This window comes from Mus caroli, unplaced genomic scaffold, assembly GCF_978045245.1.
Source record: "Mus caroli unplaced genomic scaffold, Mus_caroli_1 scaffold_2, whole genome shotgun sequence".
NCBI classification, from domain to species: Eukaryota; Metazoa; Chordata; class Mammalia; order Rodentia; family Muridae; genus Mus; species Mus caroli.
In genome coordinates this window covers 18,803,203-18,828,186 of record NW_028227257.1, presented here as the reverse complement: position 1 = coordinate 18,828,186, position 24,984 = coordinate 18,803,203, and the positions used below count along the sequence as shown (strand labels likewise).

The 24,984-nt window shown below is 49.9% G+C and overlaps 1 protein-coding gene across 1 annotated transcript in view; it reads left to right on the top strand.

The window, feature by feature from the left end:
- Plcg1 (phospholipase C gamma 1) overlaps window positions 1–21,970 on the top strand; it is a 31,834-nt gene extending 9,864 nt beyond the window's left edge. The window contains exons 3-33 of the mRNA XM_021156992.3: window positions 6,442–6,594; window positions 6,704–6,797; window positions 6,954–7,001; window positions 9,642–9,726; window positions 9,825–9,908; window positions 10,113–10,147; window positions 10,308–10,380; window positions 10,459–10,560; window positions 10,757–10,875; window positions 10,963–11,048; window positions 11,123–11,243; window positions 11,861–12,029; window positions 12,117–12,239; window positions 12,318–12,419; window positions 12,499–12,686; window positions 12,960–13,160; window positions 13,238–13,357; window positions 13,437–13,617; window positions 14,423–14,500; window positions 15,224–15,327; window positions 15,553–15,649; window positions 15,897–15,966; window positions 16,651–16,808; window positions 18,128–18,224; window positions 18,356–18,580; window positions 18,655–18,803; window positions 19,759–19,873; window positions 19,984–20,145; window positions 20,239–20,327; window positions 20,418–20,602; window positions 20,773–21,970. Coding sequence (XP_021012651.1) covers window positions 6,442–6,594; window positions 6,704–6,797; window positions 6,954–7,001; window positions 9,642–9,726; window positions 9,825–9,908; window positions 10,113–10,147; window positions 10,308–10,380; window positions 10,459–10,560; window positions 10,757–10,875; window positions 10,963–11,048; window positions 11,123–11,243; window positions 11,861–12,029; window positions 12,117–12,239; window positions 12,318–12,419; window positions 12,499–12,686; window positions 12,960–13,160; window positions 13,238–13,357; window positions 13,437–13,617; window positions 14,423–14,500; window positions 15,224–15,327; window positions 15,553–15,649; window positions 15,897–15,966; window positions 16,651–16,808; window positions 18,128–18,224; window positions 18,356–18,580; window positions 18,655–18,803; window positions 19,759–19,873; window positions 19,984–20,145; window positions 20,239–20,327; window positions 20,418–20,602; window positions 20,773–20,815 — 3,656 coding nt within the window. The 3' untranslated portion in view covers window positions 20,816–21,970. The remainder of the gene's footprint in view (window positions 1–6,441; window positions 6,595–6,703; window positions 6,798–6,953; window positions 7,002–9,641; window positions 9,727–9,824; window positions 9,909–10,112; window positions 10,148–10,307; window positions 10,381–10,458; window positions 10,561–10,756; window positions 10,876–10,962; window positions 11,049–11,122; window positions 11,244–11,860; window positions 12,030–12,116; window positions 12,240–12,317; window positions 12,420–12,498; window positions 12,687–12,959; window positions 13,161–13,237; window positions 13,358–13,436; window positions 13,618–14,422; window positions 14,501–15,223; window positions 15,328–15,552; window positions 15,650–15,896; window positions 15,967–16,650; window positions 16,809–18,127; window positions 18,225–18,355; window positions 18,581–18,654; window positions 18,804–19,758; window positions 19,874–19,983; window positions 20,146–20,238; window positions 20,328–20,417; window positions 20,603–20,772) is intronic.
- Window positions 21,971–24,984: the final 3,014 nt, after the last annotated feature.

The following is a 24,984-nucleotide window of genomic DNA, read 5'->3' as shown; positions in this document are numbered from 1 at the left end:
TAACAGTCAGCTGGGCTGGCAGGGTTGGACTAACGAGAAACAGAAATCAAAAAAAACTTCAGAACGAGTATGTTTTGAGGTCAGTAGACAACTTGGGGGAGTTGGTTTTCTCCTTCTATCATGTGGGGCCGGGGGATTGAACTCAGGTGCCTTCTCCTGATGAACCATTTTGCTAGGCCCGAGAAAAGAGAATCTTGATGGGTGGTTGTGAAGTCTTCAGTTCATATTGTTGGTATACCCAGAGGAGCAGAGCCAGAAGCCTAGGGTTTTGGGTGAGCGAAGATATTTGCTTTGAAGTGTGTGGTGTGTGCGCGTGTGTGTTCCTTAGGTGGACAGATAGAAACAGGAAGTAAGCAGTTGGAGTGTAGTGCCAGACACTTGGAGGCTAGAGATGTTTTGTGAATTGTCTATATACCAGAAGGAATTAAAGCTGTGGACATGCGTTATCATTGAGGAGAAAGCAGAGCACAGGGACAGAGGACCATGGCCCATGTTTAATTGGGTCGGCCTTTAGCACACAAAGAAGCAGGAAAGGCTGGGTAAGGTTGTGTGGAAAAAGTCAAGAGCAGAACACCAAATAGAAGGGAGGTTGTGCACACAGAGCACCACAGATGTCTCCCTGCGGCTCCATTCTTTGCATGACCTCAGAGTTATCTGCTTCCCCATCTGTTTCCTCCATCAGGCTGGGATTTTCTGAAGGGCAGGAACTCAGTGCCCATTGATCCGTTTCCCCAGGACCCAACTTAGGGCCTAGGGTAGAGCAGAGAGATGTCTGTCACTAACAAAAGTCATGGACCGAGTAAATGAGCTCTAGGTGACTGAGGGCTCTTCTGACTCTGTGTTCCTGTGGGGCCTTCTTTTCCTTCCTTCCTTTGGGACGGGACCCAAAGGAGTCCGTTACCACTTGAAATAAACTGTTTTAAGAGAGAGAGCTGCCTGGGCAGTGTGAAGCCTTCTGTGACCTCCTTTCTTTTTCTCTATGCACCCATTATCAGTGTTGGTACTCATGAGGACTCTCCAGAACCACCACCTGCCACGAATCACCCTTTGATGAGACAGACCCATTGGGTCCCAACCCTCATGTGCCTAAACAGGAAAGTCATCTAGAATCTGGTCTCCAGGTGGCCTTGTGTATGGGTGAGGATTGTGCACTGAAGCAATTTGTACAGAGCACTGCATGTCCCGTGTACTAGGGGACTGTGGACTTCTATCCAGCTGTCTGAATGGTGTTTCCTGTTTACCAAGGTAGGAAAGAAGCTGAATGCAGAGTTAGGCTGAGCTGCTCTCCTTGGTCAGGTTGGAGGCAGTTCTTGTGAGTGAGTGTAAACTGGTTTGGCTAGGCTTCTGAGGAGGGGTCACTGTTGCTTTCTTCTATAGTTGCTGGTGTGGCAGCAGCTGCTTGCTGCACAGGCACAGGAAGGAGAGTATGTCTTGGCACCACCTTCTCTGCCATGTGACCCTGTGAGGGATATTCATCTGTGGGGCTGTTTGGAAAGTAGCTTTGTTGGAGGTGGGAATGCTAGGACAGGAGTTCTGGCCCAGAGCCATGGGTCTAAATTAAGGTTTGGGGTTTTGTGACTTGGCTCCCCAGCCTGTGTACTAAAGACCTCTAAAAAGGTTTAGTGTCCCATTCTTTTTATTCTTTCTCTGGTGTTCCTGCTGGTGAACTCTGACTGGTTTATAAAATACTTACCAACAACATCCATCTGCAGTGGGTGCACAGCGTGGTTGTCTCACTGTGATGGGCAAGAGAGCTGATGACAGGCATTTGCCTAGCTTGATGTCTGGGAAGAGTCAGACACCAGGTGCTTTCAGGAACCAAGCACCACAAGAGCCCTCTTTCCCCTTCCTCAGGCTGCGGACTGGCTGGCTGCTATTTAGCCTGTCCCTATGACAGCACTGTTTCTTCTGTTTACTCAGTGAGAACCTATTCTACAGAAGAAGCAGGCCCTCACTCAGCCCTGAGTGCACCTTCATGGCTGTCAGAGTGCTTGGGGTTAGTTCTCATTTGGAGTGCCCCAGATGAGATGTCTTTTAGAGGGACACTGGCATGTCTAAAGTTTCTTGCTGTCTGTGTGAGCATCTTCCAGACGCTACATTCTGAGTAAGGCTGATCTTTAGTCTCAGGGTCTCGAGTTAGGAGTCTGTCCCTGGGTTGCGGAAGGCAGAACAGAGAGGAAAGGAGATGGAAAGGGAACATTAATTAGCCTTCCCAGAGTTCCTGCCTCACCATACAAACTTTGATTTTACAAATTTAGTCTTTATCATCTGCCTCAGATTTAAGAGAGGCAGCAAGTACATTTCAACTCCTACCAAAGCCAAAATAGAAGATTGAAATGATGGGACAGATCAGGGCTGGTGTCCCCAGTGGATGTTTGGGTAGTGGGTACCCCTAACTTGTTTTGATGATCCAGAAAGGAAAATAGCGCATCTTTGCAATTTCAGATCTGGTTGTTTGTTTGTTTGTTTGTTTGTTTGTTTGTTTTTTCTGGACTATACCTGTGGGTACACATGCCTACACTGTGGGGTTTGCTACAGACTCAGGAAATAGTATCTTAGCTCATCTTTGCATATACTATGAGACCTATACCCCACAGATACTCATCCTGTAAGGCCAGTTTTGAGCTGGGAAATAACTGCTTGGATTCTTTCCCTGGTGGCCTTTATCTTCAGAAAAACTCTTAGAGGTTTGAGTTTGCCCTTTGAGCAGAGCCCTGGCAGGCAGCTATGCCATCTCCCCCATGGCTGTCTTTCACAGGACCCCTGTCAATAGCACAGGCTCACAGACAGGTACTTATCAGTAAGGCCCTTATCTTGTGAAGTGAGAAAAATTCAGTTTTCCAGCTTGGGAAACTGAATCTGAAAGAGTGAGGGACTACCAGAACCTCACAGCTGGAATTGAAGGGCCTGTGATTCTTGGTTCTTCCTGCTAGGCCTGGCAGCTTCAGGAATATCTGATCAGGGCAGACTTTCTGAGCACATAGGAGTAGGAAGGTCTCCACTAGGGCCACTGAGGAGCACAAACCACCAGGATTCCACCTGGTATACTAGACTGTCTGGCCTTAGAGCTACCATGTGATGTTAGTCCCTGGCATAGGTGTAGGTGGCTCCTCATTATTCAAATCTTTTTGAGAAGAGCCTGTCATGGTAGCTCACACCTAGTGATGTCAGCACTCTCGAGGCAGAATTTGGAGAACTGCAAGATCCAAGGCTATCTATCTCAAAAAAAGACAGAAACAAAAGAAAAACCAAGTCTTGATTTTATTATCAGAGTATATAAAGATTAAGTGTAAAGGACTGGGTGTCCCTTGCTTCCCAGGCAGCCCAGGCCATTCCTAACGCCCGGGTAAGCCTTCTCGCTTGGCCCAGAGCCCTTGTCCTTGGAGGAGTGCATATATCAAAGCTCCTGACAGGTTGTGCTAGCTAGCTATGGCCATTCAGGTAAGCCCGCAGTTGGGCCATTGTTGCATCATGGCCCCCGGTTGTGGAAATCTGCCCTTGTTTCAGTGCATATCTTCCTTTCATTTCCCAGCCCCTGGACATCAGGGCCTCTGGGAATCCTGGACTTACTTTTTCACTAATGTTCCTCCCAATGCTGTTCTCCCATATTGTTAGGAAGAAGGGAATGCTAGCTCATGGTTCTTCCAGGCATAGGGAATGAATATCTAAGCAGTTGTGAATGCACGCACACATACACTTGCACACACAGTCATTCCTGACATACAGAAGGTCTCACCCAATCAGTGGCTGACTGGCAGTCTTCCTCTCCTCTTGTGCAACTAAAGCAGAGGCTGTGTCTGATGATGTAGTCTCTTCCCTGTGGTGGTCCTGGGACAAACAGAGAGCCCAGGCTCATTCCCAGAGAGCTCTCGTGGCCTAGAAGGCTATTTTCACTGCTGTCAGGTCCTTGTCATCTGCTTCTGACTTCATAGACTTAGGGGCATCAGGGCCATGCTGTGTCTTCTTCTGGGAGGAGGAAGAAGGGGTCAGTGTGACCAGTGAGGGCTTAGGAGAGGGCTGTACCTGGCCTCCCTGCTCTGTGCCTTCCTGCTTCCTATTTAATTGTATGCCTGTTCTAACTTAGACTTTGAGCAAATGTGTCTAGAACACAGAGCAGGCTAGAGCTCACCTGGGCCTACTGGCTCTGCACACATATACACGCCATCCATGTGTGCATGTATATATTTAGGGCAAGCACATATGGCCTACCCATGAGCCTTAGACAGACTTTATAGCTACCTGTCTATTGTGTATACACCTTATTGTGTATAGCCTGTCGGGGTAGCAGCAGGAGAGACCTTAACTGTGGATCATGGGTGAGTGTGTAGGAGGGGAATGGTAGCTTTGCACTGGAAGAATACTCTAGTTTCTGTTTCAAAGGGCAGAGTTGTGGGTGGTTGTGTGGTGTGTGATGTAGGCATTTCCTCCTAATGGGAGCTCTTCCTTCCACCTTTAGAAACTGTGTTATCAAGTTGTGGGTTTGTGACCCAGCTCTCCGCCCTCATTCTAGAACTGAGTAGAAAACCTCTGTTTCACTCCATCCCCTGTGCCTTTTTCCTTGGCAGATCCATGAGCCTGCATTTTCCTCACTTTTGCATTCAGTGGGTGCTGGAAGGGGCTCTGTCGCCCATGGAGTGTGAGGAACATACATTTATCTCATAGCAGCCTGAGGCATTGACCAGATGATTACTGCAGGATGGAGCTTCCCGTTTGGATCTCTAGTAGGAGACAATCCAGTGGTAGAACTGAGGCCAGGATCCAGGATGCAATGGGGCAGGAACATTTGTTGTTCTTGCTGTAGGCCTGACTTGGGTTGGAAGGATCAGAGAGAGGGCAAAACAAAAACTCAAGGTAAATCTCTGAGCCCCATCATGAGAACCTCAAAAGCTGTAAAGGGAGTGGGCTCATGGTAGGTTAGTGGATATTCACAGGAGGAACATGAGTAGGCCTACAGGACCAGGTGTCCAAACAATGTTTTATGGTTCGGAAGAGACAGGAAGGAAAGCTAGCTGGTGAGAACTGTGGCCACCAACAGGAAAGCTCAAACTTCCTGCTGGAGGATAGACCTCTGGGGGCTTTGCTGAGGGGACAGAGTTGGATCAGGGTAAAGCTAGTGCTGTTTGTGGTAGCAGAGCTGGGGGTGGGACCACAGCGTTGCCATTGTTCTAGGTGGGGCAGATGAGGCTACTGTGGCTGACTCAAGGGACAAGACAAGAAGACTTCCAGGGCCGGTTGGAGCCTTTGGGATGGTCCAGCCATGCTGGTGTTTAGAACTAGAATCTAAGGGGAATTTACTCAGAAGGGGGACTGGTCAGAACATTTTAGGAAGTTCCCAAGCTGAAGGAAAGCTCATTGTCAAGCCTGAATCTCTCTTGTTTTCTTTTGTCCAGGCTCCCAGCTAGTTCAAGGATGGAGTGGGTGTACAATCAGGGCAGCTGTAGCAGGATCTTTCAGACCTAAGTGGGCTGAGAGCCCCACCTGAGCAAACGCTGACTAAGGAACAGCTCCCTTTTTGTGGGGCACACAGTTTCCATGCTTTTGGCACCACTTTTGGTCTTGCCAGAGTCCTCTCTGATGTTCTTCTCCACCCCGTGTTGAGGTGGATTCAGGGCAGTTGTCTCTGCTCAGACTCACAGTTAATGTGATGTAGAGCCAGATTCTAGTCCTTGCAGCCTACTACCCCATTTCCCTGAGAAACTGAGTCAGACCCTTAGCTCTGTAGTGGTCACTCGCTAACAGTTACCTGTCTGTCTGTCACTCAGGTTAGTAGCCAGTACCGATCGTTTACCTCAGGCTCGTGTACGTGCCTCACCTTGGCTTGTGAAGGTGGGGGAAGTGTTGAGAGTACCTTTGTAACTGAGATAAGGATACCAAGCTGCTCAGCAGACAGACTTGGACAGCCTGGGCCTAAACCACAACTTGGCCTTTTGCTAAGACTTGTGTGGGCATGTCTGGGGTGTGGGTCTTTCAGGATTTGCCAGTTTTCTGGATCTGATCCAACGTTCTGTCTGGAATTCTGAGACTGATCTAGACTTGCCCAGCCCAGTCCCTAGGACTTTACAGCTGGGTCTGCGTATGTATTGTGTTAGAAAGTGATCCACAAGGAACCAACTGCTTGGGATCCCTGTTCTTTTCCAGGTCTGAGTGTATAACCTGTACTGCCAGCAGTGGGACATAGATAGGGCAGGGGTAACACATGTACTTACCTCCTTGTCCCCAAGAGCCTTCACCTTGAACAACAAAAGGGTCTACTCTTAGATAAGCCCAACTCTCTGTTGCCTGGGGTAATTGAGTGGGTTCGTCTGTGTCAGAAAGGGTTGCTCTTTGTGGTCCAGCCCCTGAGGAAGACGGTGTGGAAGTGACTGAGGAGAGCAGGCTCTGCTCCCTTTGATGCTGACTGTGAGGACCTTAGCTTGACCTTGGTCTTTACTGTCATCCCAGTTGATATCCGAGAAATCAAGGAGATCCGTCCAGGGAAGACGTCACGGGACTTTGACCGCTACCAAGAAGACCCTGCCTTCCGGCCAGATCAATCACACTGCTTTGTCATCCTCTATGGAATGGAATTCCGCTTGAAGACCCTGAGCCTGCAAGGTGGGAGACACGGGCTGAGAGGAGGTGGGGTGTAGGTAAGGGGAGCCCAAGCTACACTTGCTCTTGTGGGAGCTGTGTGCCCTTGGTTCAGCCACTGCTTTGCTCACAGCCACATCTGAGGATGAAGTGAACATGTGGATCAAGGGCTTAACTTGGCTGATGGAGGATACACTGCAGGCAGCCACACCCCTGCAAATTGAGAGGTAAGAATTGTCTTCATGTGGTTAAAACTGTGCATCTCGGAACCAAGGGAAGAGACAGAGACTGCAGGTCTCCTGTGCACACGGTAACTTCTCTTCTACCCAGGCTTTAACTTAGCTGAGAAGAGACCCTTACCTCAGGCTTTTCTCTCTCTTCAGGTGGCTCCGGAAGCAGTTCTACTCAGTGGATCGGAACCGAGAGGATCGGTAGGTGCTAAGCTGAGGCGGATGCCTAACCAGTGGGTAGAGGCATCCAGAGCATTGGAGCCAGAGGGTCCATAGAACTGAGTTACATTGGGAGGGCTTAGGGGTTCTGACACAAAAGTAGTTCATGCTGCTGCGCGTGGGGTACAGAGATAGTTCTGGACTTCTAGGTGTGACTGGCAGTGCAGCCAGAGGGCCAGGAGCTGGAGAAAGCAGAGACCAGATGGCCTGCTGTCAGTGCTGCTTTGTACTGTTGCAAGGCCCTCTGATAGTCCCCAGAGGCAGGAAGCCATGGGATGTGTAGAGGAGTGATCTGCTCTGGCCTAGAGTTAGGCTTACAATTGCTGCAGTGAAACACCATGAACCAGCAACTTGGGGAGGTAAGGGTTTATTCAGCTTCAATTGGCTTCCTCCTTGCTGTTGATCACCAAAGGAAACCACTGTTTGAGTCAGGAACTCAAACAGTGCAGGAACCTGGAGGCAGGAGCTGATGCAGAGGCCATGGAGGGGTGCTGCTTACTGGCTTGCTCCCCATGACTTACTCAGCCTGCTTTCTTATAGAGTCCACGACTACCAGCCTAGAGGTGCCCCCACCCACCAACATAGGGCTGGGCCCTCCCACACCAATCACTAATTAAGAAAATGCCCTGCAGGCTTGCCTACAGCTGGATCTTACAGAGGCATTTTCTCAATCGAAGCTCTCTTTTACCGATGACTCTGGCTTGTGTCAAGAAGACATAAAACTAGGCAAACACAACTAAGATCATACTGCTGTAGAGGGCTGTTAGATACTGTCCGACCATTCTGGGTGTAGGTGAGAGGGCTCAGGTTGAAGTAATAATAGTAGGAATTAGCTGGATTTGGGCTATGTTCTTTGTTTAAAATTGCATCTAAAAAGTCAGAGATCAATAGGCTTTTGACTTGAGCAACTGGGAAGTAAAGTTGCCATTGGCTGAGACAAGAAGACAGTGGGAGGAACTTACTGTGGGAGCTTAGGGTCCAGTGTGGGTGTAAGTTTTATGGTGCATAATAGATTCCCAGGTAGAGAGGTATGGAGTTACCAGGCTGGTAGAATGAGTTCAAATGAGGAGGTTGGGCTGGAGGTAGTAACACAGGGGTGTGGATAGGTGAAATGGAAACTCTTGGGGTCCCAGATAAAAACTCAGGGACCCAGATAGCAAGAAAAGGGAAGAGGCCAAGTGGCCAGCTGCAGACTGCTTCCACATGGGAAGCTAGGGAAGGAGGGGTATGCTTAACCCTTCTGAGTAATAATGTTGTGGGGAAAGCAGCTTCAGCCCGTGGTGAGCAGCTTAGGGGCAGAGGGGGCTGCAGGTGAGTCTTGTGAGAGTTTTCCATAGCGCTGGAGGGATGACTCAGCAGTTAAGAGCACTCAGAGGTCCTGAGGTCAATTCCCAGCAACACATGGTGCTCACAACCATCTGTAATGGGCTCCAATGCTCTCTTCTGGTGTGTCTGAAGACAGCAACAATGTACTCACATACAATAAATAAATAAATTAATTAATAAATACTCTTTTTTAAAAAAGAGTTTTGCATAGAGAGGAAGGGGCAACAAACACAGAGTAATAAGCAGGGCAGGGTGGAGAGAGCAGCATGATTTTTATGACAGCGGGAAAGGGAGGAGACAGGCTTGACTGAAGCTTCCTGGCTGACTGAGGGTCAGGTGACCCAATGCTCCCTGCAGAACCTTGACTCTAGTGCATTGGTTCTCAACCTGTGGGTCTCGACCCCTTTGGGAGGGTTGAATGAGCCTTTCCCAGGAGTCACCTAAGACTTTCTGCGTAGCAGACATTTACATTAGGATTCATAACAGTAGCAGAGTTACAGTTAGGAAGTAGTGATAAAATAATTTTCTAGTTGGAGGTCACCACAACGTGAGGAGGATCTGTATTAAAAGGTCGCAGCATTACTTTGGGAACTACTGTTCCAGGACATTCAATTATTGGTGAAGATCCGAGCCTTAGGGAATTTGCCTGGCTTTAGGCCAGAAGAGGGTGTGCTCTCTCTCCAGCACCCACTCCTCCCAGGAGAGCATCCTTTTCCAGCTTTTTTATCCTGTTGTTGTCCAAGCTGCTATGCCTAGAGGGTAGAGTGCACTGACACTCTCTTCTCTCTCTGTCTCCCTCCCCTCTCCCTCCTCTCTCTTCCCTTCTGTCCCTCTCTCTGACTGACTTCTTTTCCTGGAGCCAGTTTCCTGTCAAGCCTCAGTAGTGTGCTCAGCAGCAGCAGTTACACGTGGCTGAGGGTGCCCGTGCTTCCTTCCCTGCTACCTATCCTGGGGACTGTGGGTCCTGGGATGCCCCAGTTAGTGGCAGTGGGCACTGCCCTGCCCTGTGCAGGCAGCAGATCAGAGCTGGGGGCAACTGCTGGAAATGGCTTATTCTGCCTCCCACCCCAGCCTGACCTGCTTTCCTGAGCTTGGTCACTTGTGGCTATTGGGCTTTTTCTCTTTCACTGCAGAAACTGAGGCCCAGAGAAAGGAAGGAACTCCCTCTGTCTAGCACAGCATGAAGTTTGAAACAGTGTTGCTCTTAAGACTGCAGGTTCCCAGAGTATAGGTGTTTACCTGTCCATCCCTTAGGCTCAGCCTAAAGTCGAAAGGGAATCCTTTTTCTGTCCTTAGTATATCAGCCAAGGACTTGAAGAACATGCTGTCTCAGGTCAACTACCGAGTCCCCAATATGCGCTTCCTCCGAGAGCGGCTGACGGTAATGGACACTTGGGGCTATCTTCTGGCAAGGAAAGGGGGGAGGCCAGTGACTCCTCCTAAGGGGCCTGACTGGCAGTCTTGCTCTATACCATGTAGGACCTTGAACAGCGCAGCGGGGACATCACCTACGGGCAGTTTGCTCAGCTGTACCGCAGCCTCATGTACAGCGCCCAGAAGACGGTGCATAGACCTCCCACCCTCCCTGTCCTTGGCCCAACTCCTCTGCCTTCTCTTATAGCCCTGCTGCCCTGCTTTGGAGGTTTTTTTGGTGCCATTACTCTAGCCACCCCCCTCCGCAGGGCATCTGCTCCCTAGCCTTTTCTTAGAGCCCCTTTCCTGCACGGTCTCCCAGGGCTCCTCCTGACCAGATTCTGTTCTCTGCAGATGGACCTTCCCTTCTTGGAAACCAGCGCTTTGAGGTTTGGTTTGGAACAGCCGATTGGGCTTTTTCTCTGGGTGGTTTCAGATCCAGGTGGGAAGCAGTGGGTGGATGGGGATGGGGCATAATGAACCACTGGGTATCTACACTAGACGGGGCCCTTTGTCAGCCAGTGCCAGACACTAGGTTTCTCCCTGCAGGACTGGAGAGCGGCCGGAGCATTGCCAGGTGTCCCTTTCTGAGTTCCAGCAGTTCCTTCTTGAATACCAGGGGGTATGTCTGGGCCAGGGAGTCAGGCTGTAGGGTGGCTTCATCCTTGGTGGCCTCCTCCATGACTCCTTTACCTGGCAGGAGCTGTGGGCTGTGGACCGGCTCCGGGTGCAGGAATTCATGCTCAGCTTCCTTCGAGACCCCTTGCGAGAGGTTGAGGAGCCGTACTTGTTCTTGGATGAGGTGAGCCTCACCTTTCCCACCTCTGTCAGAGAAAACAGGGGGTGACTGGAGCTGACCTGTGCTCTGAAAGCTGGGTATGCACTCTACTGCCTACTTTGCCAGTGGAGTCGAGAATGAGCACACTCTTGAATACCTGCTTCCATCCCAAGTGGCAGCTAGCACTCATTCACTTTCTCCTCCACATTTACCCTTGTAGCTTGTCACCTTCCTGTTCTCCAAAGAGAATAGTGTGTGGAACTCACAGCTGGATGCTGTGTGCCCAGACACCATGAACAACCCACTCTCTCACTATTGGATCTCCTCCTCACATAATACGTGAGTAAGCCTCTTCTGCTCATCCAACCTTTCCTAAGGAGGGAGGAAGGCCCTCCAGACCATATGTACCTCTCCTTGCTTATCCAGGTACCTGACTGGGGACCAGTTCTCCAGTGAGTCCTCCCTGGAAGCCTATGCTCGCTGCCTGAGGATGGGCTGTCGCTGCATTGAGTGTACGTTGGGTCTAAGGTTTGGAGAGGGAAGGTGAGAGGCCTGCCTGTTTGACTGTGGTGATATTGTTCCCTAGTGGACTGCTGGGATGGGCCAGATGGGATGCCAGTCATTTACCATGGGCACACTCTCACCACCAAGATCAAGTTCTCTGACGTCCTGCACACCATCAAGGAGCATGCTTTCGTAGCCTCCGAGTGAGTAGGCGTGCAGATCACGGGCAGCCTCCAGAAGGTCCTTTCACTCCTAGGATCCCCTGCTTGCATGGCTTGCTCCCATTCCTCCTGTCTCCTCTGCTCTCACCCCAGCCAGTTTCCTGAGTTCTTGCCTCTGTTCCCTGCTTCTCTGGGTAGCACTGAAGTGCATCTCATTCTCAAAAACACATGCCTGTAGCTGTGATCTCAGGTTATCTCCATTTCCTTCACTGCCCAGAAGAGAATGTTTCCTATGAGCCGTCTCAGTTGCTAGCTACTGCCAGGCCCATAGTCCCCACTGCACTGAAAGGATCCACAAGCTACACTGGGGGCTAATTCTCATCCTTCCTTACCTATTTTGTGTGGAATGTCTTTTGCTAGGCCAGCTCAGCAACTCACGAGGCTCCCCCTCTGCAACACTTGCCTCTTCTTGGTTCCCACTGCCTCCTGATGTGCCCCCACCCCAACTCCAGGGCTCCATCTCTTCAGAGGGGTCCTGTGGATAAGGTGCCCCAGGGCCTTGACTCCCATTATTTCACTCTGTAAGGAACTGTTTGGACTGAGATTTGAATCACAGTAACTGTAGCAGCAGTGTTACTGTCCTGGCCCGTTGCCTTCAGGTACCCAGTCATCCTGTCCATCGAGGACCACTGCAGCATTGCCCAGCAGAGAAACATGGCTCAGCACTTCAGAAAGGTGCTTGGCGACACACTCCTTACCAAGCCTGTGGACATTGCTGCTGATGGGCTTCCTTCTCCCAACCAGCTCAAGAGGAAGATCCTTATTAAGGTGTGGCATCGTTGGCAGTAGAAACCTTGCATTAGGAGATGGGCTAGGTGTGGAATGGTTTTGCCATGACCTGGTCTGCTTCCACAGCACAAGAAGCTGGCTGAGGGCAGTGCCTATGAGGAGGTGCCTACCTCTGTGATGTACTCCGAGAATGACATCAGTAACTCCATCAAGAATGGTATCCTCTACTTGGAGGACCCCGTGAATCATGTGAGGTCTAGCTGAGCCTGGACATGGTGGGGCAGTGTGTTGAACTCTGGCTTACAGGTCCCCTTTGGTCTCCTCCAGGAGTGGTATCCCCACTACTTCGTTCTGACGAGCAGCAAGATCTACTACTCTGAGGAGACCAACAGTGACCAGGGCAATGAGGATGAAGAGGAGCCGAAGGAGGTAGAATTGTTGAGGGGCGTGGGGTCAGCTGAATGAGAACTTGACAGTCACTGGGTATCTTTGCTGTCATCTTGTCTAGGCCAGCAGCAGCACAGAGCTGCACTCGAGTGAGAAGTGGTTCCACGGGAAGCTCGGGGCTGGACGTGATGGGCGGCACATTGCTGAGCGCCTGCTCACTGAGTACTGCATAGAGACTGGGGCTCCTGATGGCTCCTTCCTAGTGCGAGAAAGTGAGACCTTCGTGGGTGACTACACGCTGTCCTTCTGGTAACCCACATCTAGCACCATACCCATGTTTAGTCTACTATACCTAGACATAATTGGTTAACATTTTAGCCTTGGGTCTAGGTTTTCCATAAAACACAATTCATTCTTACACAGGCATGTGTGAACTTAAACATGTATGTTTGATGTGTATGTCTTCCTCCAAGCTTCTTTGGAGAATGGCCTCCCTTTTTGAAATGTTATGCCTTGCCTAGTTATGTATTCTTTGAAGCTCTGACCTGCTTTTGACACCTCTCCCATCCTATCTTCCCTCAGGCGGAATGGGAAAGTCCAGCACTGCCGCATCCATTCCCGGCAGGATGCTGGGACTCCTAAGTTCTTCTTGACAGATAACCTTGTCTTTGACTCTCTCTATGACCTCATCACACATTATCAGCAAGTACCCCTGCGCTGCAATGAGTTTGAGATGCGCCTTTCAGAGCCTGTTCCACAGACGAATGCCCATGAAAGCAAAGAGTGAGGGCAGGGACAGGGAGGGGAGCAGGGGTAATGGTAGGACTGATTGGCCAGGGCCTAACTCTGTTCGTTTTCAGGTGGTACCATGCAAGCCTGACTAGAGCTCAGGCTGAACATATGCTGATGCGAGTGCCCCGGGATGGGGCCTTCCTGGTGCGGAAACGCAATGAGCCTAACTCATACGCCATCTCTTTCCGGTGAGGCATGCTGGGACAGCTGTGGGTTCTTGCTGGGGTCTGGGCTGTCTTCCTTGCTGACTGTCCTGTTATTGTGAAGGGCTGAGGGAAAGATCAAGCACTGCCGAGTACAGCAGGAAGGCCAGACTGTGATGCTGGGGAACTCTGAGTTTGACAGCCTGGTTGACCTCATCAGCTACTATGAGAAGCACCCCCTGTACCGCAAAATGAAGCTACGCTACCCCATCAACGAGGAGGCACTGGAGAAGATTGGGACAGCTGTGAGAAGGCCGGGGATGGGGGAGCAGGGATACGAGTATAGTTAGAGGACATTCACAATGTACCACTGTCTGAATGTGCTGAAAACTCATCTTGGGGTGTTTAAGTTCACATGAGAGCTCTAGGAGTAACTGGGAACCATGGTGTGTAGCTGGAGGAAGTGGCACCTGAGCCATGCCTGGGTATTCAGACAAAGTCCCCATGAGCTAAGCTGTAGGTGGCAAGGTCTAGGAGCTCACATGGACTTGGTCTGGAGTGTATGGGGCAGAGGGCAGAGTAGGTGCAAATGTATAGATGTGTTTGTTCTGTGGGAAGGCTCTGGAGGGAAGACCGTGGCTTGGTAGTACAAGGGTCTTGGACCAGTGTTGTGGTTTTTAATAGAAGGCAGGCATCTCACACAGGATTGGTTGAGAGTTGTCAGTTGTGACATGATAACCTGGTCAGGGTCATGCTGTTCCCTGAAGTCAGGAGAGGTGTGCTGGACTTCTTCCTGACTGTGAGCTCAGCCACTGAACAAACATTAAGTATGTGGTGTTGCTGGCAGCTCAGCAGCAGGGAACTCCAGCTGCAGGAGCCACAGTGGTGGATGTGGGGTAAGAGGGCAAAAGGAGTGTGGGATCAAGTCCCTACAGGCACCCTCCCCTTGGAAGTTGAGGAGGGGATTCTTGTAGGCCAGGGACCAATGAGCTGGGGCAAATGTCTTGTAGAAGAGGCCAGCTGTGCTTCAGAAACTGGGCAATGGGAGCTAGCAGCTGCATTTATCTCAGTTCTGGGGTGGTGATAGATCACAATGTGTCCTGTTTCCAGGAACCCGATTATGGGGCACTATATGAGGGCCGCAACCCTGGTTTCTATGTGGAGGCAAACCCTATGCCAACTTTCAAGGTAAATGTCTGTGCTTGACACAGGAAGCCACAAGTTCCCTACTGCTTGGGGCTTATATTTCTGTATTTTGGGCCCTTTTGTGGTAGGTGTGGAGAAACAAGTGTTAGTTGTGGTTTTCTGAGGCTCAAGAGATTTTAAGATGTGTGGTTGGTAAATGACCATAAACCTCCAGGGATCAACCACTTTATAGCCAGTGTCTTGGGTTAGAACTGGCCCTTTGGCACCATTCCTTCAGAGTGATCCCCGTGTCTTCCATGGGTAGTAAGTAGAACAGGGGCCAGATGGCACACTGTCCAGTCATTCCCTTCATTATGAAAATCTTAGGGACTTCTTGGTTTTGACCTTTTCTTTAATGTAGCACATTGCCCTGTAAGAGTCTTAACTATGGAGGGAGCTCCACAGGGCTGTGCACTTACTCTTACTGGACCTCAGCCCTGGCTTGTGGGAGCAGACCCCAGACAGAGTGCCAAAGACTCTACCTGGGTGGTCAAGAATTTCCCTGGAGAAAACCCTCTGTCTTCCCATCCTGCTTTTTCTGAAACTTACCCCAAGACAGCATTGAGAACTGTGTCTAGGGTCACTTGCCAACAGTGGTACTGCCCACTAGTGTAAGCCCAGGCACATGTAGGCACATGTATACACATTTGCTGTACTGGGTTAAGGGATGGGGACTGCCCTCTGCTTTACTCCACACAATCCAATCCCACTGTCTTACCTCTGCAGTGTGCAGTAAAAGCCCTCTTCGACTACAAGGCCCAGAGAGAGGATGAGCTGACCTTCACCAAGAGTGCCATCATCCAGAATGTGGAAAAGCAAGATGGTGGCTGGTGAGACAAGCCATCCAGGCTAGAAAGCCTGTGGTGTGGTGGGACAGGAGGCCGGGGCCTCTGTGGAGTTGTCACTGAAAGCACTTGTGATAGTATGCTTTGAGAGCATCTGCCTCATGCTCACTAGCAGTGTCTGCCTTGGCCTGACTTATGTGTGGGAATCCCCCAGGAAGAGCCTGTGAGTGTGGGGCAGTTGCTGGAGTCAGTACCCTGTGGCTTCCACAGGTGGCGAGGGGACTATGGTGGGAAGAAGCAGCTGTGGTTCCCCTCAAACTATGTGGAAGAGATGATCAATCCAGCAGTCCTAGAGCCTGAGAGGGAGGTATGTCTGGAACCACTCTGTGTCACGGGTTTGTTTCCCTGTCCCCAGGTTTTCTTTTGATGTGTCTATCACACCCAGGCCTTCCTGTCATCTGTGAGCCACACATCCTGTGTGGCTACACTCTAGTCTCTGTTGTACCTATGTCATGCTTGGCTGGTCATGAGGAGATCTAAAAGATGGTCAAAAAGTTCCCTCGGCTGAGTGTGCGGCAGCAATGCTGACCATTCTCGGGTTTTGCTTCCTACAGCACCTGGATGAAAACAGCCCACTGGGGGACTTGCTGCGAGGGGTCTTAGATGTGCCAGCTTGTCAGATCGGTGAGATCTAATTCCTAGCTCATGATTCCTCTTAGTGTCGGGGTGTCCTTGTCACTCCCCCTGCTTCTGGAGAGGAACCCAGTGGCCGAGTTCCAGAGGCTACTCTTATACTCTGGAAATCCCAGACTCTTTTGTCATCTCCAAATTTTACCCTCTGCCAAGTACAGTGGAGTCAAAAGTTGGCAGAGATGTTGACAGACTGACATCCAGTCCTAATGGTTTAGACCACAGCATTGTGACAGAAGCTTGGAGATGGGTTACAATGCATGGCTCCAAGGAAGGGGCATGAGTCACAGCTGGGTTGGAGCCTTGGTTCCACCATAACTACTATGGTATGTCTGAGCTACAGTATCCTCTGTAAATTCTATATACCAATTTTGCCTGCTTATAAGTATGGCCAGGAAGAAATGGAATGAATTCTTTTGAGCCAGTATCCATGACTGTGGTTCTCAACCTGTGGGTTTTAATCCCTTTGGAGGCCTAACAACCCTTTCACAGGGTTTGCATATCAGATATGCTGCATATAAGATATGCTGCATATCAGATATTTACAGTATAATTAATAAATAGCAAAATTATGAAATATCAATGAAAAAATTTTATGGTTGGAACCATATTGAAGGGTTCACAGTATTAGAAAGCCCAGAGAGCATTCCTAGCCCTGTATTATTTTAACCCCAACAGCAATCCGTCCTGAGGGCAAAAACAACCGGCTCTTCGTCTTCTCCATCAGCATGCCGTCAGTGGCTCAGTGGTCCCTGGATGTTGCAGCTGACTCACAGGAGGAGTTACAGGACTGGGTGAAAAAGATCCGTGAAGTTGCCCAGACTGCAGATGCCAGGGTGAGAACCTGCCACAGCTTAGAAAGTGCTACTGGGATCTGTGAGAACAACATGTGGGCCTGCCCAGGAGCCAAGGCCTCTAACCCCCAGCTAGCTCCTCTAGAGAAGGCAACTGATGTGGCCAGGCCTTAGATAAGGCACCCAAAAGAACAGACTCAAGACAGGATTGTGATGGATGGGCTTAGGAAATGTTGACCATTAAGGACTCTGGATCACCCGAATGAGTATAAGGCAAGAGGGAAGAGAGGTCCTGGGCTGGCAGCAGGAGTCAGATCAGGCTTACAAGAGAGGAAGAGGGTTTACGTAAACATTTGTGACAGGGTATGGGTCTGGGACAGGAGGCAGAGAAGTTGCAGATACCCACAACAGTGGAACTTTGCTATGCTGAGGGCCACAGAGGTATGGTGTCCTTTAGCTTTAAAAGCAGCAGATATTCCTAGTGACACTATTGAGGTGTCTTAGTGTCATGAGAAGGTTGGACAGTAGTGGGTTGTAGGGAGTTCAGAGTGGGAGTTGGAGTTTGTGGATAGTGGGTAGCATGTATTTGTTTGGAAGGACCAGCTTTCTGGAGGAGCCCTCTTCCATTGAGCCTGGCGAAGCATTTGTAGATGTATGGAAGCTTCTACTTAGAGCCTGTCCCCCCAGCACATTTGGTGAGCAAATTTGTGACTGGGGACAGACACAATGCTGAGGATTTTGTTAGTGTGCCCTGGAAGGCAAGGTACTGAAAGATCCAGTGACTGGCAGGCTAGACCCTGGATTTAGCCTGGAATGAAAAGAAAGATTGTAAATAGTGGAGCCCCTGAAGGAAAGACTACAAAGAGCAGTGTGGGGAGTGCCTGAGTAGGCTGTCGCTAAGATCGGGGATGGGAGGAGGAAGGCTGCATTGGCCATGGGGACATGAGATGGTAAGGTCGTCTAAGGCACACACATTGCCAAGTGGGCTTAAGGCCTTAGTGCTTCAGGGAACCAGGAAGCAGTGTTTTTGCTGAAGGACGAGGCTAGGTAAAGAATAATCAGAAAGCATTATTGGGAAGGCCTTGCCGACCTTAGCTTCATGTGAGGTCATTCGGCACATAAGTTATGGTGAGACTTCCACCCCAAGAGGGTTGGGGAACAAGTGTATCTGTAGAGACGAAGAAAGAGATAATTTTTGGACAAAACTGGGAGCCAGTAGTTTTGTTTAGTGTCTGCTGCTATTTAAAATGTGCAAGGAGAGAAAAGGGCCTCAGAACACCTGAAGTGTGTGTGTACCCAAGGCTGGTAGGAGCTTCCTTCTCCTGGGCAGGGCTCAGCCTGGGCCTTGTGTGTGTCACCAGCTCACTGAGGGGAAGATGATGGAGAGGAGGAAGAAGATCGCCTTGGAGCTTTCCGAGCTTGTGGTCTACTGCCGGCCCGTTCCCTTTGATGAAGAGAGTAAGGCTGGGGCCAGGTGTGGTGAGCGTGTGCTGAGGGGCTGGTGGCTTGAGAGTGGTATTTAATACCCTGTCCCTTACACACACTACACAAGGGGGCCGCTCTATACATGCTCTCACTGTTTGGCTCAGAGATTGGCACAGAACGTGCTTGTTACCGGGACATGTCCTCCTTTCCGGAAACCAAGGCTGAGAAGTATGTGAACAAGGCCAAAGGCAAGAAGTTCCTCCAGTACAACCGGCTGCAGCTCTCTCGCATCTACCCCAAGGGCCAGAGGCTGGACTCCTCCAATTATGATCCTCTGCCCATGTGGATCTGCGGCAGCCAGCTTGTAGCACTCAATTTCCAGACCCCAGGTGAGGGGGTCTCTGTGGGTGGGGAGAGACACTTAGGGCAGTTCCACTGGAGCACACTAATCCCACTCTTGCAGACAAGCCTATGCAGATGAACCAGGCCCTCTTCATGGCTGGTGGGCATTGTGGCTATGTGCTGCAGCCAAGCACCATGAGAGACGAAGCCTTTGACCCCTTTGATAAGAGCAGTCTCCGAGGTCTGGAACCCTGTGTCATTTGCATTGAGGTGAGCATATTTGTCTGGGTTCTTCAGGGTGGGAAAGGGTTATGAAGAACATTGATACTAAACCTGCTAAGAAGGTGGGGACCAGGTGGGTCAGCACAAGTGGGAAAGGGTACAGAGCCAGAGGTGAGCAGCATTTCTGCTTTACGTTGGGGAAGAGAACTCATCTTGGTCTATTCTTGAGCTTGAAGTAGGACCATCTGAAGTGGAAATCCAGCTACAGGTTCTCTGTGAGGTTGGGATCCCAGGGGTAGCATGGCTGATCATGGCCAGTTTTTGGCACAAATGAGTTAGGATGTCAGGTTAAAGCTAACCTGTGAAAAGTCACTACCTGGAAGGAAGAGCCTGGTCAGAATGACACAAATCAGGCTAAAAGGGGCCTGTGGTGAGCCAGGCTCCTGTCTGCAGGACCAAGCAAAACCTGAGCTTGCTAGAGCATGACGAGCAGCCTGTTTGCCTTTCCCAGTTCCTAGAATAGAGCTCCCCAGTCCATGTCTGGTGAAGTGCTGTGATCAAGGGTCAGCTCAGCCCTCGCTCTGGGAATCGGCAGGGGTGGCCTGAACAGAGTCTGGAAAGAGTAAGGATAGTCTATGGCCAGCTGAGCACACTTAGGAGCACAAAGCCACAGATGGACATGACTGCTACTTTCCAGATTTCCCCTCTAAAGTGGAATAATTTAAAAGATTCCCACATTGGAACAGACATGGATTTAACATAAAATGGACTGCAAAGTACGCATGATACTTAGCTAAAGCTCAGGGTTTTACAGCTAACAGCTTGCTCTGGAATGAACAATGAGGGGCCTAATGGGCAGCACCTTCAGGGCCCAGCAGGGGGCATACTGCCTCCATGGTGCATTTTCCTCCACGATTTGCTCCCCAAGCTTCTGCTGGGAGGATGTTTGGGGGTGCTGGGGAGATGTCATCACCCCATCTCTGCCTGCTTGCCTGCCTCACAGGTGCTGGGGGCCAGGCATCTGCCGAAGAATGGCCGGGGTATTGTGTGTCCTTTTGTGGAGATTGAGGTGGCTGGGGCTGAGTACGACAGCACCAAGCAAAAGACGGAGTTTGTAGGTAAGTCAGTCTTCCCTCATTACCAGTCATTCCCCTGGGGTGTTAAAGACCTCTCCACCAGTCATCACATCCCGTAGATGTGGCCTCAGCTTTTGCCCTTGCTTTCACAGTGGACAACGGACTGAACCCTGTGTGGCCCGCTAAGCCCTTCCACTTCCAGATCAGTAACCCAGAGTTTGCCTTTCTGCGCTTTGTGGTGTATGAGGAAGACATGTTTAGTGACCAGAACTTCTTGGCTCAGGCTACTTTCCCAGTAAAAGGCCTGAAGACAGGTGAGGAATCTTCCTTATAAAGTCTTGCTGTCAGGATGGGGCTTATCCACTTGCTTGACACTTGATAGGCTGAGAGCCAGGTATTTCTCCTAGGATATAGAGCAGTGCCTTTGAAGAACAACTACAGTGAAGACCTGGAGTTGGCCTCCCTGCTCATCAAGATTGACATTTTCCCTGCTAAGGTAACTACAGCAGCGTGAGCAGAGAGTTCAGTCATAGCCCCTGAGATGCAGAAGAGACCTCAACTTTTGTGCACTTCCCTTGCTGAGCAGGAGAACGGTGACCTCAGTCCTTTCAGTGGCATATCCCTAAGGGAACGGGCCTCAGATGCCTCCAGCCAGCTGTTCCATGTCCGGGGCCGGGAAGGGTCCTTTGAAGCCAGATACCAGCAGCCATTTGAAGATTTCCGCATCTCGCAGGAGCATCTTGCAGACCATTTTGACAGTCGGGAACGAAGGTGAGGGAGATGAGGGGAAGTTAGCCAGTGTGGGACCTTGGAGGAAGGGTGTTGGAGCCAGAAAGATCAATCCTTTGGCAGCTTTCTCCTCTGTGGAAAAGGGATAACCGTGTGTCTTAGGTTGTCCTGTCTGGCTGCAAGGCCAGTAAGGACGCTTCACTTCTGTTCAGGGCCCCAAGAAGGACTCGGGTCAATGGAGACAACCGCCTCTAGTCAGGCCCCACCTTGTTGGAGAGCAGCAGGTGCTGTCCACCTGTGGAATGCCATGAACTGGGTTCTCTGGGAGCTGTCTACTGTAAAGCCTTCTTGGTCTCACAGCCTGGAGCCTGGATTCCAGCAGTGAAGGCTAGATAAAACCAAGCCATTAATGAAATGTATTGTTTTGGGCCTCCCTGCCCAGCTCTGGGTGAAGGCAAAAAAAACTGTACTGTGTCTCGAATTAAGCACACACATCTGGCCCTGAATGCGGAGGTGGGTCCTTCCATCTTGGGCCAGGACTAGGGCTGAAGCCCCTTGGAAAGAGAAGTTGCCTCAGTTGGTGGCATAGGAGGTCTCAAGGAGCTGCTGACACATTCCTGAAAGAGGAGAAGGAGGAAGAGCCTTGGTGGACCAGGGAAACAAAGTTTACATTGTCCTGTAGCTTTAAAACCACAGGGTGAAAGAGTAAATGTCCTGCAGTTTGGCCCTGGAGCCAGGACAGAGGAATGCAGGGCCTATAAGGAGAAGGCTCTTCTGCTCTGCCCATGGAGGAAGACACAGCACAAGGGCACATTGCCCATGGCTGGGTACACTACCCAGCCTGAAAGATACAGGGGATCATGATAAAAATAGCAGTATTAATTTTTTTTCTTCTCAGTGGTATTGTAACTAAGTTATTCTGTCCTGCTCCTCACCTTGGAAGCGAAGACCTAGCACAGAGCCTTTGGGAACAGCAGCCTATGGGGTGTTGTACTGGGAGAGGGCACTGTCAAGAAGGGTGGAGGGGCAGGAAGAGAGAAGAGTAATGTCTACCCTGGTGAGCTTTTTTGTTTTTATGACAAAGAAGACTCAATATGCTTTCCCTTAGGAATGGAGATAGGTAAGTGGAGTCAGGCAGTAGGTACCAAATTAAGCTGCTGCTTGGTGCAGTTTCTATGCAGTTGGTAAAAAGATGCAAAGGAGATGGGAAGGTTGGGAAGGTAAGCCTCACCTCTGAGAACAGAGGCTGGGGTCCAGGCCTGTGGGTGCAAAGGTGCCTCAGCATAGCCAGCATCAGCACACGCAAACCCACTGCCCAAATTTGGGCTCAGGGTTGGCCATTTGCTAGTTCTGCTGCCCTCTTAAGATCTGACTGCCAAATAAATCATCCTCATGTCCTTTTTCTTTTAACTTGTTTTTTTCTTGGGGGCTCAGGAGAACATGGTGATTAAGAATAGAAGCAAGTGTGGTATAATATCCCTGGAGACCTGGGAAGTCACACAGCTCTTCCCTGTGGCTCTAAAATGTGATGCCCCTCTGCCACCCCATCTTCTAATGGTATTGTTGAAGCCCACCCACCCCATCAAGGGGCAAGCTCAGTCTCCATTGCACAGAAACCTACTTCAAAAAAGTAGCATTTGGTTATGTGCTGCCAGGTGCGTCTGTTTGCCTCTTCATCTGCCAGTTAGAACCTCTGTGCCTCCCATGCTGAGGAAGGCCTATTCCTTCCTGAGGCTTTGCTGCAGCACTTTGCTGGAGCAGGACAAAACCATGCCACAGTGAAGCAGCGTGTACCATGTGCTGAACTAGCTGGCTCAGGCCACAGAGCATAAGTATTTGGGTGATGGCTGGGTCTGTAGCTTTCATCTAATGCAGTGGATTTCAACCTGTGTGTTGTAATCCCTTTGGGACCCAACATCAGATGCCTTACATATCAGGTATTTACATTATGACTTATAACAGCAAAGTTAGTCATGAAGTAGCAGTGAAATAACTTTATGGTTGGGGTTCATTACAACATGAGGGACCGCATTAAAGAGCCGAAGCATTAGAAAGGTTGAGCACTACTGATGCAAAGTTTTCCTGTCCCATCACAGACAGAGGGGAGGGATCCTTCCACACACAGGAAATGGTGGGTACAATGTATCAGGTCCTCAGACTCTCTGAGTTCATCCTTGAGTCTTGTGGCCCCGGAGAAGGTAGGAGCCATGTTTTCCAGTACTCAGTACTGCTGCATGACAGCTTTGCTTGGTGCTGAGCATCTTAATTCTCAATAGATATTTCCATTTTCTGAGCAAGTCTCCCAGAGAGGCTCAGCACTGCCTCCTAAGCAGCTTCACAGAACTGTGATTCACACGTCTTGTCCCTTTACCATATTTCCCTTCAGGTAGTAGTTTCTTCTCAGTGGAGCAGATTTAAGGATCAGTTTCATTACTTAAACCCCCCAGGTAAACCTGATTACTGTTGAGTGATCCAGGAGACCCATCTTGGTGCCTCGTGGCTGTCTTGCCTAATTCATCCAGTGTGTCCCTACATGTGACAGCTTGGTTAACATTACTTTGCACCCATTGGGTTATGACCTGTAGAATCTCAGCCAAGCATTGTTTAAAAACACCCTCAGGTACATCTGAGAAATCCTGTTGTCAGGGCTTTGCTCCCTGGAGCATGAAAATGAGAAGTCAGGTTGAGAACCATTGGCTTTGGCAGAGGAATCCAAAAGAGTGGGGTTGGGAGGGAAGGCAGTGATCTCAGGAACACACGCCAAGAGACAAGTAAAGAGGGACCACTGAATGTTACCAGTGAAAACACGTTAACAAAAGAGCACTGCCTATGACTTCAGGGGTATAGGACTGAAATGCGGGGTTAAAAGGCAGAAACATTTTGTGGCCTTTACTAAGAAAAATTACAAGTAGCTGTGCCCCTAACAGAGAGAGCTGGGGCCTCACTTGGACTTTAGCTGAGGACAGGGACTAAACAGTCACTTGTCTTTCAACTTATTCCTTACCTCTGACCATATCAGAGCTGCTGAGTGAGTGTGAGGTTACCCCACCAAACCAACTTAGTGACCAAAACAAGCCCAGACCTGCCTTATATTTTAGTTAAGTGCATCTTTCCCTTAGAGGCTTCCCCTACCTAGGATATAAATCCCCAGAGGATTTACATCCATGGGTCACTGTGTCTTCCCAGGAAGACTCTACAGCTTCCTGCAGACTGATCCTGCCATCTCCACCAGTGTGTTCTGAACCTGCCCACCAAGGACTCAAGAGATGGTATTGCCCTAGTTTAGTTAGTTCTATGACCTGGCTGTTAGATTCAACACACAACTTCTTTAGGACCTGAGCTGGCCTTGGGGAAGAGCAGATCTTGATGCTTCACTCGGGTGGCTTTATTTTGGGAGTCCCCTTTTCTTTATGGCCAATGAGGGCATCCTAGCAACAACCAGTTGCTATGAGGCTTGGAGGTGTCGGGATGACACTGGTCCTCTAGTAGGATCCAGGGTCCTTCTGCACGGTGACAGGCTCTCCTTAGCAAATGTCATGCTTCACTGACAACTCTTCTCTCACACAGAAAAAGAAAAGAACACAGGAAAACTTGCCCATGCCCTCACACCCCAGTTCATGGCTCTAAGATCAGATTTGCTTTATACTCAGCACAGTTTTGCATGGAAGCCATCACAGTGAGTTCAGGAATGCAGAAGACAAAGAATTCCAAAAACTGGAATCTTCATGGGGAGCTGAGGAAAGCCCCAATACCTATTTACTTTTAAGGGTCAGATTTGTCCCCTGCCCCCAAAAATCAATAGAAGGGATTTTAGATTTTTGTTTATTAATTCACTCCCACACACAAAGACAGCAGATAAGAAGTGTCTGTACATTTTTATTTAGGAACAGTTAAAAGATTGGAAGTACCACCGAGGCCCATTCACACTACACAAGCAGTTTTGTCCCTCATCCCATCCCTTATCCAAATTTGCAGATACAAAATCTAGGAAATGTGCAATTTGCATCTTGGAAATAGCAGCATCCCCATGGGGGACCTTAAGAGGCCCAGAGACTCAGACAGAAGAGGTCATCCTCGCACCTCCCACCACACACAGCCCACACCAAAAGGCAAAGGCTGTCTTTCTATTCCAATGTTTCCCAGGGTGAAGGATTTATACACTCCAGCCAGGTGTGGCCCATGCCTGTAACTCAGTGCTTGGGAGGTAGAGGCAGGAAGAGCACCCAAGTCTGAGGCCAGCCTGGTCTACAAAGTGAGTCGGCCAGGCAGGTAGGAGGCCAGCCAGGGCCACACATAGGTCTGTGTGACAGAATATGCTATTTCTTAGTTCACTTTCACAGCTGGCCGCAGTAGCAGGTGACCCTCACTTAGCACCAGGATAGTCACTTCAGCTGTTCCTGGGAGACAGGAAGCACACCAAAGGC